The sequence below is a fragment of the Heptranchias perlo genome, chromosome 35 (genome assembly GCF_035084215.1).
Source record: "Heptranchias perlo isolate sHepPer1 chromosome 35, sHepPer1.hap1, whole genome shotgun sequence".
In the NCBI taxonomy this organism is placed as follows: Eukaryota; Metazoa; Chordata; class Chondrichthyes; order Hexanchiformes; family Hexanchidae; genus Heptranchias; species Heptranchias perlo.
In genome coordinates this window covers 28,929,799-28,945,491 of record NC_090359.1, presented here as the reverse complement: position 1 = coordinate 28,945,491, position 15,693 = coordinate 28,929,799, and the positions used below count along the sequence as shown (strand labels likewise).

Here is a 15,693-nt window from a genome sequence, read left to right as displayed (position 1 = left end):
TGTTAGTGAGGGATCACTTTGGGACCAGTGATCATAATTCCATTAGTTTTAAGATAGCTATGGAGAATGATAGGTCTGGCCCAAAAGTTAAAATTCTAAATTGGGGAAAGGCCAATTTTGATGGTATTGGACAGGAACTTTCAGAAGTTGATTGGGAGAGTCTGTTGGCAGGCAAAGGGACGTCTGGTAAGTGGGAGGCTTTCAAAAGTGTGTTAACCAGGGTTCAGGGTAAGCACATTCCTTATAAAGTGAAGGGCAAGGCTGGTAGAAGTAGGGAACCTTGGATGACTCGGGAGATTGAGGCCCTAGTCAAAAAGAAGAAGGAGGCATATGACATGCATAGGCAGCTGGGATCAAGTGGATCCCTTGAAGAGTATAGTGATTGCCGGAGTAGAGTTAAGAGAGAAATCAGGAGGGCAAAAAGGGGACATGAGATTGCTTTGGCAGATAAGGCAAAGGAGAATCCAAAGAGCTTCTACAAATACATAAAGGGCAAAAGAGTAACTAGGGAGAGAGTAGGGCCTCTTAAGGATCAACAAGGTCATCTATGTGCGGAACCACAAGAGATGGTTGAGATCCTGAATGAATATTTCACATCGGTATTTACGGTTGAGAAAGGCATGGATGTTAGGGAACTTGTGGAAATAAATAGTGATGTCTTGAGGAGTGTACATATTACAGAGAGGGAGGTGCTGGAAGTCTTAACGCGCATCAAGGTAGATAAATCTCCGGGACCTGATGAAATGTATCCCAGGACGTTATGGGAGGTTAGGGAGGAAATTGCGGGTCCCCTAGCAGAGATATTTGAATCATCGACAGCTACAGGTGAGGTGCCTGAAGATTGGAGGGTAGCAAATGTTGTGCCTTTGTTTAAGAAGGGCGGCAGGGAAAAGCCTGGGAACTACAGACCGGTGAGCCTGACATCTGTAGTGGGTAAGTTGTTGGAGGGTATTCTGAGAGACAGGATCTACGGGCATTTGGAGAGGCAGGGACTGATTAGGAACAGTCAGCATGGTTTTGTGAGAGGAAAATCATGTCTCACGAATTTGATTGAGTTTTTTGAAGGGGTAACCAAGAAGATAGATGAGGGCTGTGCAGTAGACGTGGTCTACATGGACTTCAACAAAGCCTTTGACAAGGTACCGCATGGTAGGTTGTTATATAAGGTTAAATCTCATGGGATCCAAGGTGAGGTAGCCAATTGGATACAAAATTGGATTGACGACAGAAGACAGAGGGTGGTTGTAGAGGGTTGTTTTTCAAACTGGAGGCCTGTGACCAGCGGTGTGTCTCAGGGATCAGTGCTGGGTCCGCTGTTATTTGTTATTTATATTAATGATTTGGATGAGAATTTAGGAGGCATGGTTAGTAAGTTTGCAGATGACACCAAGATTGGTGGCATTGTGGACAGTGAAGAAGGTTATCTAGGATTGCAACGGGATCTTGATAAATTGGGCCAGTGGGCCGATGAATGGCAGATGGAGTTTAATTTGGATAAATGTGAGGTGATGCATTTTGGTAGATCGAATCGGGCCAGGACCTACTCCGTTAATGGTAGGGCGTTGGGGAGAGTTATAGAACAAAGAGATCTAGGAGTACAGGTTCATAGCTCCTTGAAAGTGGAGTCACAGGTGGATAGGGTGGTGAAGCAGGCATTCGGCATGCTTGGTTTCATTGGTCAGAACATTGAATACAGGAGTTGGGATGTCTTGTTGAAGTTGTACAGGGCATTGGTGAGGCCACACTTGGAGTACTGTGTACAGTTCTGGTCACCCTATTATAGAAAGGATATTATTAAACTAGAAAGAGTGCAGGAAAGATTTACTAGGATGCTACCAGGACTTGATGGTTTGACTTATAGGGAGAGGTTAGACAGACTGGGACTTTTTCCCCTGGAGAGTAGGAGGTTAAGGGGTGATCTTATAGAAGTCTATAAAATAATGAGGGGCATAGATAAGGTAGATAGTCAAAATCTTTTCCCAAAGGTAGGGGAGTCTATAACGAGGGGACATAGATTTAAGGTGAGAGGGGAGAGATACAAAAGGGTCCAGAGGGGCAATTTTTTCACTCAAAGGGTGGTGAGTGTCTGGAACGAGCTGCCAGAGGCAATAGTAGAGGCGGGTACAATTTTGTCTTTTAAAAAGCATTTGGACAGTTACATGGGTAAGATGGGGATAGAGGGATATGGGCCAAGTGCAGGCAATTGGGACTAGCTTAGTGGTATAAACTGGGCGACATGGACATGTTGGGCCGAAGGGCCTGTTTCCATGTTGTAACTTCTATGATTCTATGATAATTGCTAAATTTAAATCTGAGATAGATAGCTTTTTGGCAACAATGGTATTAAGGGATATGGGCCAAAGGCAGGTATATGGAGTTAGATCACAGATCAGCCATGATCTTATCAAATGGCGGAGCAGGCACGAGGGGCTGAATGGCCTCCTCCTGTTCCTATGTTCCTATGTGTACCACCCTCTCCTGGATCGTGTACCACTCTCTTCCACTTGTGTTCCACCTCCCCCTCTGGTTCTTTTGCCAATTACCTTAAATCTGTGTCCTCTGGTTACCGACCCTCCTGCCACTGGAAACAGTCTCTCCTTATTTACTCGATCAAAACCCCTCATGATTTTGAACCCCTCGATTAAATCTCACCTTAACCTTCTCTGCTCTAAGGAGAACAATCCCAGCTTCTCCAGTCTCTCCGCATAACTGAAGTCCCTCATCCCTGGGACCATCCTGGTAAATCTCCTCCGCACCCTCTCCAAGGCCTTGACATCCTTCCTAAAGTGCGGTGCCCAGAATTGGACACAATTCTCCAGCTGGGGCCTAACCAGTGTTTTATAAAGGTTTAGCATAACTCCCTTGTTTTTGTACTCTAGGCCTCTATTAATAAAGCCCAGGGATCCCTTTGAGTCACCACTTTCGGGGAGGGACGGGGGGAAACAGGAGAGAAAGGCAAAGAGTCAGCGGACTCTGCGGAGTTCAGCCCCCCCCCCCGCCGTGTTCCCTCGGGGCCTCCTGTTATCAGCTGGCCCGAAAAATAACCTTTAAACGCAGCCACCTCCTCTAGAATCCCATCCCACAGCACGAAGCACAAAACAGACAAGGAAGTGAGAATTACAGGCACAAAGTTCAGCTGAGACAGAAATTCCTGAGTGAGGATTGGGAGGGGGCGGAGCAACGCGCTGAAAACCATAACATCTGGAAGCAATTAAAACCACTTAGGAGAGAGAGGACTTGGTATTTGGGGCAGGATAGCTCCATCTCTCAGCCCCAGTCGGAGCAGAGAGAGAGAGAGAGAGAGAGATGAAGGACACGGCCCTACTCCCGCTCACCCTGTTATTGATCCCAGCCCTGGTTAAATGTCAGCAATCAACCAACTTCACCAGGTAAGAACTGGAACTGAGCAAATCAACAACTGAAAACTCTGCTCAAAATATTAAAGTTGGGGTTTTTTTTCCTAAAATCTGGCAGCGAGATTGAATGGCCTGGTGATCAGTGACTGCTGAGAGAGTGTGACGTACTGACTGCACAGAATGGAGGCTGGATTTTCCCATCGCAGAGCTCGCAGACGTTCCTGGGGATCGAGCCCAGATTGTCCGGGTCTGTTCCTCTGTCACACCCCAGTAATGCGCAATCGATCCCTAATATCACAAACCATTTCATCTTTGGCCCCTTCTCCCCAAGGTGTCAAAAGTGGACAAAATGTGAAGAATCTATTTATTCGTCCAGGACTGACCGTGGGTGTGCCGGGACTGACCGTGGGTGTGCCGGGACTGACCGTGGGGGTGCCGGGACTGACCGTGGGGGTGCCGGGACTGACCGTGTGTACCAGGACTGACCGTGTGTACCAGGACTGACCGTGGGTGTGCCGGGACTGACTGTGGGTGTGCCGGGACTGACCGGGTGTGCCGGGACTGACCGTGGGTACCAGGACTGACCGTGGGTACCAGGACTGACCGTGGGTGTGCCGGGACTGACCGGGTGTGCCGGGACTGACCGTGGGTGTGCCGGGACTGACCGTGGGTGTGCCGGGACTGACCGTGGGTGTGCCGGGACTGACCGTGGGTGTGCCGGGACTGACCGTGGGTGTGCCGGGACTGACCGTGGGTGTGCCGGGACTGACCGTGGGTGTGCCGGGACTGACCGTGGGTGTGCCGGGACGGACCGTGGGTGTAACAGGAGTGCCCAGATACAGAATAAAGCTGCCTCACCTGGTCCCAGAGTGTGAAAGGTGTGTGTTTCTCAATTCCTTGTCCTGATGTGCACTGTGGGCTGATGGAAGGCTCTGCCCTTGTATTTCAGGCCTGTTTTCCTCTGCGGTGGGCAAATCACCGGGGAGCAGGGATATATCGGCAGTGAAGGATTCCCTGCACCATATCCACCCAATAAGAAGTGTTCCTGGATCGTCACGGTTAGTGTATTGGGGTTGTGGGGCCACGCTCCGGTGTAGGTCTGTGTCGGTTCTGTGGGATCGGTTGAGAATATTGTCCCTGGGGGCAGGGGGCAGGGGGCAGGGGGCCATGCTGGGAGTACCATCTTCCCCAGACACATAAACACAATTATTAAGAGCATTGCTGACGTGGGCAGTGTGGACGTGGCTGTCTCACTCTCCACATCATCGCACTTTATAACCGATCTTCCATTGCTGGAAAACTATGGAGGTGTTGCTATCCCAGCATGCCAAGCAGCAGTGAAAGGCTTCTATTACGACCACACGCTCTCCTGGAAGCGGAAGAACGAGGTTTCGTTTATTTCGCACCTTTTCGTGTCCTCAGGGCACCCAAAGTCCTTCAGAACAAACGGTTTATAGCTGCAGTGCGGTCACTGTAGGCAAACACGGCAGCCAATTCTGCACAGTAAGATCCCACAGGGAATAAAGAGATGTTAGTCTGAGTCATCTGTTGCATCCGCCTGAGAGGGCAGACGAGGCCTCGGTTAAACGTAATTCAGCACCTCCGACAGTGCGGCGCTCCCTCGGTACCGCCCCTCCGACAGTGCGGCGCTCCCTCCGTACCGCCCCTCCGACAGTGCGGCGCTCCCTCGGTACCGCCCCTCCGACAGTGCGGCGCTCCCTCGGTACCGACCCTCCGACAATGCGGCGCTCCCTCGGTACCGACCCTCCGACAATGCGGCGCTCCCTCGGTACCACCCCTCCGACGGTGCGGCGCTCCCTCGGTACCGACCCTCCGACAGTGCGGCGCTCCCTCGGTACTGACCCTCCGGCAGTGCGGCGCTCCCTCGGTACCGACCCTCCGACGGTGCGGCGCTCCCTCGGTACTGACCCTCCGACAGTGCGGCGCTCCCTCGGTACTGGCACTGGGAGTGTCGGCCTGGATTTTGTGCTCAAGTCACTGGAGTGGGGCTCGAACCCTCGACCTTCTGACTCAGAGGGGAGAGAGAGAGAGAGAGAGAGAGCTCCCCACTGAGCCCCGGCTGGCACTAAACCAAAGAAACAATGGTGCTGTGAGGGGGTACTGGCAGTGCCCAGACCCGCTGGCGATCCGGAGGCTGTGGATAGAGGGTGCAGCGTGCGATCCCGAGGTTGTCAGACCCGCAGGTGAAGGGTCATCGTCCGGCAGCTGGTTCCAGCAGACTGGCAGAGGTCTTGGCCTTGGTCTCGGGACGTGCCAGACTCGAGCACTGGCACAGGCGGTCACCGTAAAACAGAAGCAAGTGCAGAACTGGTTGGGGGATTTTAAGCTGGCACCAGCACCCCTGGGTTGTGGAGGGGGGAAATCAGCCAGGGCTCCTCCACACACATGCCCTGCCCGACAGTGACCCCTGCCGGGCAGAGCAGGTGGGTGGAGGTCTGGTCAGGGCACGATTGGACTTGGCTGTAATATGCTCCATGGTCGAATATCTTGCTAACACTCACTGTCTGGGCTCTCACATAAAGAATAGGAACTTGGAGGAGCGACTGCAGTGAGAGTCGCTGCCCACACATCCCGTCCCCCAGTGGGAGTCGGTGCGTGTGGGACCCGTACCCCAGTGGGAGTCGGTGCGTGTGGGACCCGTCCCCCAGTGAGAGTCGGTGTGTGTGGGACCCGTACCCCAGTGGGAGTCGGTGCGTGTGGGACCCGTCCCCCAGTGAGAGTCGGTGCGTGTGGGACCCGTCCCCCAGTGAGAGTCGGTGTGTGTGGGACCCGTACCCCAGTGAGAGTCGGTGTGTGTGGGACCCGTCCCCCAGTGAGAGTCGGTGCGTGTGGGACCCGTACCCCAGTGGGAGTCGGTGTGTGTGGGACCCGTACCCCAGTGGGAGTCGGTGTGTGTGGGACCCGTACCCCAGTGGGAGTCGGTGTGTGTGGGACCCGTACCCCAGTGAGAGTCGGTGTGTGTGGGACCCGTCCCCCAGTGAGAGTCGGTGCGTGTGGGACCCGTACCCCAGTGGGAGTCGGTGTGTGTGGGACCCGTACCCCAGTGGGAGTCGGTGTGTGTGGGACCCGTACCCCAGTGGGAGTCGGTGTGTGTGGGACCCGTACCCCAGTGAGAGTCGGTATGTGTGGGACCCGTACCCCAGTGAGAGTCGGTGTGTGTGGGACCCGTACACCGGTGAGAGTCGGTGTGTGTGGGACCCGTACACCGGTGAGAGTCGGTGTGTGTGGGACCCGTACCCCAATGAGAGTTGGTGTGTGTGGGACCCGTACCCCAGTGAGAGTCGGTGTGTGTGGGACCCGTACACCGGTGAGAGTCGGTGTGTGTGGGACCCGTACCCCAATGAGAGTTGGTGTGTGTGGGACCCGTCCCCCAGTGAGAGTCGGTGTGTGTGGGACCCGTACCCCGGTGAGAGTCGGTGTGTGTGGGACCCGTACCCCGGTGAGAGTCGGTGTGTGTGGGACCCGTACCCCAGTGAGAGTCGGTGTGTGTGGGACCCGTACCCCGGTGAGAGTCGGTGTGTGTGGGACCCGCACCCCAGTGAGAGTCGGTGTGTGTGGGACCCGTACCCCAGTGAGAGTCGGTGTGTGTGGGACCCGTACCCCGGTGAGAGTCGGTGTGTGTGGGACCCGTACCCCGGTGAGAGTCGGTGTGTGTGGGACCCGCACCCCAGTGAGAGTCGGTGTGTGTGGGACCCGTACCCCAGTGAGAGTCGGTGTGTGTGGGACCCGTCCCCCAGTGAGAGTCGGTGTGTGTGGGACCCGTACCCCAGTCAGAGGCAGAGACAGTAAACACGGGCCTCTCTCTGTGCTGTGATTTCTCCGCTCGAGCCCACATTGACTCAGTTGGAATCTGTTCCTTGTTGCAGGTCCCTCAGGGACGAGTGGTGATTCTCTCATTCCGACACATGGACCTGGAGACAGATCCCATCTGCCGATATGATCACGTCAGTGTTTACAACGGGAACTCAGCCTCTGCCGGGAGACTCGGCCGATTCTGCGGCACCTTCCGCCCTGGAGCCGTGATGTCGACCAGCAACTCCTTGCTGATTGAGATGGAGTCAGACAACGACTCGGCAGGGAAGGGATTCCTGGCTATGTACACGGCTGGACTGCCCCACGAGAAAGGTGGGGGAGGAGAGAGGGGAGAGGGGGAGGAAGAGGAAGAGAGGGTGCCAGGGTGGGGGGTGGGGTGCAGGGGGCAGGGAGATAGAGCTAGGAAAGGAGGGGGAGAGAGAGCGGGAGAGGAGGGGGAGGGAGGGGGGAGGGGGAGCGGGAGGGGAGGAAGAGACGGTGCCAGGGTGGGGGGTGGGGTGCAGGGGGCAGGGGGCAGGGAGACAGGGCTAGGAGAGGGGAGGGGGGAGGGGGGAGTGGAGGAAGAGAGGGTGCCAGGGTGGGGGGTGGGGTGCAGGGGGCAGGGAGACAGGGCTAGGAGAGGAGGGGGAGAGGGAGAGGAGGGGGAGAGGGAGAGAGAGCGGGAGAGGAGTGGGAGGGGGAGGGGAGTGGGCAAGGAGAGAGGGAGCGGGCAGGGAGAGGAGGGGGCGGGAAGGGGGAGAGGGGGGGGCGGGGAGGGGGAGAGGGGAGAATAGGAGATTGCTGGAGGGTGGAGAGAGTGGAAATGATAAAAACTCTGAGGGTTCCTATGAGGTCTGAGTAACAATGGCCACACAGGGAGAGCTGGAGGCTTCAGTCGGACTGACGCTGACTGGGAGCGAGCTGGAGGCTTCAGTCGGACTGACGCTGGCGGGGAGCGAGCTGGAGGCTTCAGTCGGACTGACGCTGACGGGGAGCGAGCAGGAGGCTTCAGTCGGAAGCGAGCTGCACCTAATTGTGTATTTTTAATCTTTCAGAGAATCAGTTCTGTGGAGGGAAATTGGTTAAACCCCAGGGATCGTTCAAGACCCCGAACTGGCCCGAGAAGACATACCCGACGGGCATCAGCTGTTCCTGGCACATTGTGAGCAGACCCAATGAGGTACAGTCACTCCCTGCTGCACAGAGCTCCAACTGATAAACCCCAGCACAAAAACTCATGTTTTATTTTTAACTCTTTGACAGTTCATCGAACTAAAATTTGAGAAGTTTGGCATTGAGAATGATAACTACTGTCGATACGATTACGTGGCCGTGTTCAATGGTGGGAAAAGTGTTGAAGCCGAACGAGTTGGGAAATTCTGTGGAGACAGTCCTCCAGAGTAAGTCCACGATTCACTGCCGTGTTATCCTGAGCACATTGTATGTTACATTTATGTCTCGTGTGTTATATGTATGTAAGTTTGTATACATTGTATTTTCTTTGTGCTTTCATAGAATCCTATAACACAGAAGGAGGCCATTCGGCCCATCGTACCTGTGCCGGCCCTTTGAAAGAGCTATCCAATTGATCCCACTCCCCTGCTCTTTCCCCTTAGCCCTGCAAATTTTTCCTTTTCAAGTATTTATCCAATTCCCTTTTTCAAAGTTACTATTGAATCTGCTTCCACCGCCCTTTCAGGCAGCGCGTTCCAGTATATTCCTGGGGCCAATATTTATCCCTCAACCAACATCAGTAAAACAGATGATCTGGTCATTATCACATTGCTGTTTGTGGGATCTTGCTGTGCGCAAATTGGCTGCTGCGTTTCCTACATTATAACAGTGACTACACTTCAAAAAAGTGCCTCATTGGCTGTGAAACACTTTGGGACGTCCTGAGGTGGTGAAAGGTGCAATAGAGAGGTTACAGGCGGGGTGTCCGGGGGCAGGTTACAGGCGGGGTGTCCGGGGGCAGGTTACAGGCGGGGTGTCCGGGGGACAGGTTACAGGCGGGGTGTCCGGGGGACAGGTTACAGGCGGGGTGTCCGGGGGACAGGTTACAGGCGGGGTGTCCGGGGGACAGGTTACAGGCGGGGTGTCCGGGGGACAGGTTACAGGCGGGGTGTCCGGGGGACAGGTTACAGGCGGGGTGTCCGGGGGACAGGTTACAGGCGGGGTGTCCGGGGGACAGGTTACAGGCGGGGTGTCCGGGGGACAGGTTACAGGCGGGGTGTCCGGGGGCAGGTTACAGGCGGGGTGTCCGGGGGCAGGTTACAGGCGGGGTGTCCGGGGGACAGGTTACAGGCGGGGTGTCCGGGGGACAGGTTACAGGCGGGGTGTCCGGGGGACAGGTTACAGGCGGGGTGTCCGGGGGACAGGTTACAGGCGGGGTGTCCGGGGGACAGGTTACAGGCGGGGTGTCCGGGGGACAGGTTACAGGCGGGGTGTCCGGGGGCAGGTTACAGGCGGGGTGTCCGGGGGACAGGTTACAGGCGGGGTGTCCGGGGGACAGGTTACAGGCGGGGTGTCCGGGGGCAGGTTACAGGCGGGGTGTCCGGGGGCAGGTTACAGGCGGGGTGTCTGGGGGCAGGTTACAGGCGGGGTGTCCGGGGGACAGGTTAAAGGCGGGGTGTCCGGGGGGAGGTTACAGGCGGGGTGTCCGGGGGCAGGTTACAGGCGGGGTGTCCGGGGGCAGGTTACAGGCGGGGTGTCCGGGGGCAGGTTACAGGCGGGGTGTCCGGGGGACGGGTTACAGGCGGGGTGTCCGGGGGGAGGTTACAGGCGGGTATCCAGGGGAGGTTACAGGCGGGGTGTCCGGGGGGCAGCTTACAGGCGGGGTGTCCGGGGGGCAGCTTACAGGCGGGGTGTCCGGGGGGCAGCTTACAGGCGGGGTGTCCGGGGGGCAGCTTACAGGCGGGGTGTCCGGGGGGCAGGTTACAGGCGGGGTGTCCGGGGGGCAGGTTACAGGCGGGGTGTCCGGGGGGCAGGTTACAGGCGGGGTGTCCGGGGGGCAGGTTACAGGCGGGGTGTCCGGGGGGCAGGTTACAGGCGGGGTGTCCGGGGGGCAGGTTACAGGCGGGGTGTCCGGGGGGCAGGTTACAGGCGGGGTGTCCGGGGGGCAGGTTACAGGCGGGGTGTCCGGGGGGCAGGTTACAGGCGGGGTGTCCGGGGGGCAGGTTACAGGCGGGGTGTCCGGGGGGCAGGTTACAGGCGGGGTGTCCGGGGGGCAGGTTACAGGCGGGGTGTCCGGGGGGCAGGTTACAGGCGGGGTGTCCGGGGGGCAGGTTACAGGCGGGGTGTCCGGGGGGCAGGTTACAGGCGGGGTGTCCGGGGGGCAGGTTACAGGCGGGGTGTCCGGGGGGCAGGTTACAGGCGGGGTGTCCGGGGGGCAGGTTACAGGCGGGGTGTCCGGGGGGCAGGTTACAGGCGGGGTGTCCGGGGGGCAGGTTACAGGCGGGGTGTCCGGGGGGCAGGTTACAGGCGGGGTGTCCGGGGGGCAGGTTACAGGCGGGGTGTCCGGGGGGCAGGTTACAGGCGGGGTGTCCGGGGGGCAGGTTACAGGCGGGGTGTCCGGGGGGCAGGTTACAGGCGGGGTGTCCGGGGGGCAGGTTACAGGCGGGGTGTCCGGGGGGCAGGTTACAGGCGGGGTGTCCGGGGGGCAGGTTACAGGCGGGGTGTCCGGGGGGCAGGTTACAGGCGGGGTGTCCGGGGGGCAGGTTACAGGCGGGGTGTCCGGGGGGCAGGTTACAGGCGGGGTGTCCGGGGGACAGGTTACAGGCGGGGTGTCCGGGGGACAGGTTACAGGCGGGGTGTCCGGGGGACAGGTTACAGGCGGGGTGTCCGGGGGACAGGTTACAGGCGGGGTGTCCGGGGGACAGGTTACAGGCGGGGTGTCCGGGGGAGGTTACAGGCGGGGTGTCCGGGGGGAGGTTACAGGCGGAGTGTCCGGGGGACAGGTTACAGGCGGGGTGTCCAGGGGACAGGTTACAGGCGGGGTGTCCGGGGGAGGTTACAGGCGGGGTGTCCGGGGGGAGGTTACAGGCGGAGTGTCCGGGGGACAGGTTACAGGCGGGGTGTCCGGGGGGGAGGTTACAGGCGGAGTGTCCGGGGGAGGTTACAGGCGGAGTGTCCGGGGGGAGGTTACAGGCGGGGTGTCCGGGGGAGGTTACAGGCGGGGTGTCCGGGGGAGGTTACAGGCGGAGTGTCCGGGGGGGGAGGTTACAGGCGGGGTGTCCGGGGGGAGGTTACAGGCGGAGTGTCCGGGGGGAGGTTACAGGCGGGGTGTCCGGGGGAGGTTACAGGCGGGGTGTCCGGGGGGCAGGTTACAGGCGGGGTGTCCGGGGGGAGGTTACAGGCGGAGTGTCCGGGGGGAGGTTACAGGCGGGGTGTCTGGGGGGAGGTTACAGGCGGGGTGTCCGGGGGGAGGTTACAGGCGGAGTGTCCGGGGGGGAGGTTACAGGCGGGGTGTCCGTTCACCTCAAAGCCTCACAGGTTACGTTGTCTGTTTTTTGTTACAGTCCGATTATCTCCGAGGGAAATGAGATGCTCGTGCAGTTCGTGTCTGATCTGAGTGTGACCGCCGATGGGTTTTTGGCAAAGTATGATGTGAGGCGTAAGATGGGGGCGGATGGCCAGCCCCTCCCTCTTCCCACCACCACCACCACCACCACCACCACCAAGGCACCCAGACGTAAAGTTATTGGTGCACCCACCAGCACCAAGGCACCCAGACGCAAAGTTATTGGTGCACCCACCAGCACCAAGGCACCCAGACGTAATGGTATGGTTACTGCCAGTGCCCACACTGCCCCGGTAATCCTGAACACACAGGTTCCTGCACTGTACAGCTTCCCCTATTAACCTGTGTCGTCAGAAGTCTCCCTGCGGTCAGTATCCCAGGTGAACCTGCTGATTAAAAGGGAGTCTGGGATGCAGACACATGGCTTTGTTCAACCTAACAGACCTTCTCCCTCTCTCCCTCTCTCCCTCTCTCCGTCCCCGGCTCACGCTGCTCTCCCTCTCTCCCACTCTCCCTCTCTCCCTCTCTCCCTCCCCCGGCTCATGCTGCTCTCCCACTCTCCCTCTCTCCCACTCTCCCTCTCTCCCTCTCTCCCTCTCTCCGTCCCCGGCTCACGCTGCTCTCCCTCTCTCCCACTCTCCCTCTCTCCTCTCTCTCCACTCTCCCACTCTCCCACTCTCCCACTCTCCCACTCTCCCACCCCGGCTCACGCTGCTCTCCCTCTCTCCCTCTCTCCGTCCCCAGCTCACGCTGCTCTCCCTCTCTCCCTCTCTCCGTCCCAGCTCACGCTGCTCTCCCTCTCTCCCACTCTCCCTCTCTCCGTCCCCGGCTCACGCTGCTCTCCCTCTCTCCCTCTCTCCCTCTCTCCCCTCCCCGGCTCACGCTGCTCTCCCACTCTCCCTCTCTCCCTCTCTCGTCCCCGGCTCACGCTGCTCTCCCACTCTCCCACTCTCCCACTCTCCCTCTCTCCCTCTCTCCCTCTCTCCTCTCTCCCCACTCTCCCACTCTCCCACTCCCACTCTCCCACTCTCCCACTCTCCCTCCCCGGCTCACGCTGCTCTCCCACTCTCCCTCTCTCCCACTCTCCCTCCCCGGCTCACGCTGCTCTCCCTCTCTCCCTCCCCAGCTCACGCTGCTCTCCCTCTCTCCCACTTGACCCGGCTAACACTGAGTTACAAGGTGCATGATGTGGATTATTCCCCCTATGCCAGTGTGTAGATTATTTCCTTCTGTGCCCGAGATCCTTTTACTAATGTTGCCGTGTTAATTGTTCCCCCACAGCTCGGCCTCCCTCCCCTCTGTAGGACCAAGGTGTCGCAGGAAGGGGACTTTGCAGAGCAACTTCTGTGCCAGCGACTTCGGTAAGAGATGCGACGCTCGGTCATGGTGTCTCCGTGATGGTCCTCGCCGTTTGGCGTCTCCGGTGAGGTCCTCGCCGTTTGCGTCTCCGGTGATGGTCCTCGCCGTTTGGCGTCTCCGGTGATGGTCCTCGCCGTTTGGCGTCTCCGGTGATGGTCCTCGCCGTTTGGCGTCTCCGGTGATGGTCCTCGCCGTTTGGCGTCTCCGGTGATGGTCCTCGCCGTTTGGCGTCTCCGGTGATGGTCTCGCCGTTTGGCGTCTCCGGTGATGGTCCTCGCCGTTTGGCGTCTCCGGTAAGGTTCTTTCTACGTGTGCTCTCACTCTCTGTCACTGACTCAGTTGGGTTTCTTTCTCTCTTTCAGTAATCTCAGGCCAGGTGATGAATGTAGTCCCGAGCGGGCAGACTCTCCTGGCCACCATCTCCGTCATCAACACCTACAAGGCTGGAAACCTGCAGACAAGGCAGGTCGGGGACAATACGATCGCCAAAATGGTGGTGGTGTGCAAACGATGCCCCGTCCTAAAACGAGGTACGAAACCAATACAATCTGACCCTTAACGGGCACTGGTCACTGCTACAGAACCACACACACTGACCCTTAACGGACCTTCTCAGTGGGGAGCTCTCTCTCTCGTGGGTTCGAGCCCCACTCCAGAGATTGAGCACAAAATCCAGGCCGACACTCCCAGTGCAGTACTGAGGGAGCGCCGCACTGTCGGAGGGTCAGTACTGAGGGAGCGCCGCACTGTCGGAGGGTCAGTACTGAGGGAGCGCCGCACTGTCGGAGGGTCGTACTGAGGGAGCGCCGCACTGTCGGAGGGTCGGTACTGAGGGAGCGCTGCACTGTCGGAGGGTCGGTACTGAGGGAGCGCCGCACTGTCGGAGGGTCGGTACTGAGGGAGCGCCGCACTGTCGGAGGGTCGGTACTGAGGGAGCGCCGCACTGTCGGAGGGTCGGTACTGAGGGAGCGCCGCACTGTCGGAGGGTCGGTACTGAGGGAGCGCCGCACTGTCGGAGGTCGGTACTGAGGGAGCGCCGCACTGTCGGAGGGTCGGTACTGAGGGAGCGCCGCACTGTCGGAGGGTCGGTACTGAGGGAGCGCCGCACTGTCGGAGGGTCGGTACTGAGGGAGCGCCGCACTGTCGGAGGGTCAGTACTGAGGGAGCGCCGCACTGTCGGAGGGTCAGTACTGAGGGAGCGCTGCACTGTCGGAGGGTCAGTACTGAGGGAGCGCCGCACTGTCGGAGGGTCAGTACTGAGGGAGCGCTGCACTGTCGGAGGGTCAGTACTGAGGGAGTGCTGTACTGTCGGAGGTGCCGTCTTTCAGATGAGGACGTTAAACCGAGGCCCCGTCTGCCCTCTTAGGTGGATGTAAAAAGATCCCACGGCCATTATTTCACTGGCTCAGCCCGGCCCACGAGTCCTGTTCCCTCTGCTCACAGACATTCATTTCTATTTCTCCCCCTTCAGGTACCAGTTACACTCTGATGGGCCCCGTGGACCAGCAGGGCCGTGGACGAATCCTGCCAGACAGCTTCTTCCTCATCTACAAGGCTCAGCAGCACCAAGTACTGACCAAGCTCACCTCACGGAGATGCTAAAGGGGAATATATAAGGCAGCGAGAAATCGCCCAGCACTTCCCACCCCCACCCCACCCCCACCCTAACCCCCACCCTAACCCCCACCCTAACCCCCACCCCCACCCCCACCCTAACCCCCACCCTAACCCCCACCCTAACCCCCACCCTAACCCCCACCCTAACCCCCACCCCACCCCCACCCCACCCCCACCCCCACCCTAATCCCACCCCCACCCCCACCCTAACCCCCACCCTAATCCCCACCCTAACCCCCACCCTAACCCCCACCCTACCCCCACCCTAACCCCCACCCTAACCCCCTGCCCACCCCCTAACCCCCACCCACCCCACACTCACCCTAACCTCCACCCCAACCCCCCTCACCCCAACCCCAACCACCCCCACCCTCTCCCTAACTCCAGACACACTCGCATCCTCACCCCCACCCCACCCTCACCCTAACCCCCACCCAAATCCACCCTCACCCTAAAGCCCACCCCACCCCATCCCCAGCACACCCTAACCCCCACCCTAACTCTAACTCCCACCCTATCCCCACCCCACCCTAACCCTAACCCACCCACACTCGCACCCACCCTATCCCCACCCCACTCTAACCATACCCGCTCCCACCCACATACACAAGTCCCGCCCCCCCGGTCTGGAAAACCCTCGAGAGATCATCTAATTTTAATAAAAGTTATTAATAAAAATACTTCAATAAAACTCAGCCTTGTTTTCCTTTCACATGGGTTCATCCCACGGGGATCCTGAGACGTGTCCTGGGTTCAGTGCAATCCCAAACCCATCGAGTGGTGGCCCACAATCTGACCACAGGGAGTTGCCCAAGCGATGAGATCAATGTCCCCTCCCCCAGTTCGCTGTAGGTCCCAGGGAGAGAGTTGGACCGTTCTGCTCAGTGACCACAGACCCACCACCCAAACTGGCAATAACACGCTGAGAGCACAAAGCACGGCTCGGGTCTAACCCGGGTTTTATCTGGGAGTGTTTGATGGGACAGTGTAGAGGGAGCTTTACTCTGTATCTAACCCGTGCTGTACCTG

General features: G+C 58.7%; 1 protein-coding gene across 1 annotated transcript; it reads left to right on the top strand.

The window, feature by feature from the left end:
* The first annotated feature begins 3,116 nt into the window (after positions 1 to 3,116).
* On the top strand, positions 3,117 to 15,355 carry LOC137302554 (procollagen C-endopeptidase enhancer 2-like). The gene is made up of 10 exons (XM_067972297.1): positions 3,117 to 3,389; positions 4,306 to 4,414; positions 7,244 to 7,502; positions 8,225 to 8,349; positions 8,433 to 8,569; positions 11,687 to 11,871; positions 12,017 to 12,044; positions 13,000 to 13,049; positions 13,410 to 13,577; positions 14,519 to 15,355. Exons 1-10 carry the CDS (start codon positions 3,307 to 3,309, stop codon positions 14,647 to 14,649), a joined length of 1,275 nt encoding a protein of 424 aa, XP_067828398.1. The 5' UTR covers positions 3,117 to 3,306; the 3' UTR covers positions 14,650 to 15,355.
* Positions 15,356 to 15,693: the final 338 nt, after the last annotated feature.

Excerpts from the sequence above, each read along its gene's own strand:
- LOC137302554 (XM_067972297.1), top strand. The coding sequence starts at position 3,307 with ATGAAGGACACGGCCCTACTCCCGCTCACCCTGTTATTGATCCCAGCC. Across the intron at positions 13,050-13,409 it reads CTTCTGTGCCAGCGACTTCG|TAATCTCAGGCCAGGTGATG; the intron begins GTAAGAGATGCG and ends TCTCTCTTTCAG. Across the intron at positions 13,578-14,518 it reads ATGCCCCGTCCTAAAACGAG|GTACCAGTTACACTCTGATG; the intron begins GTACGAAACCAA and ends CTCCCCCTTCAG.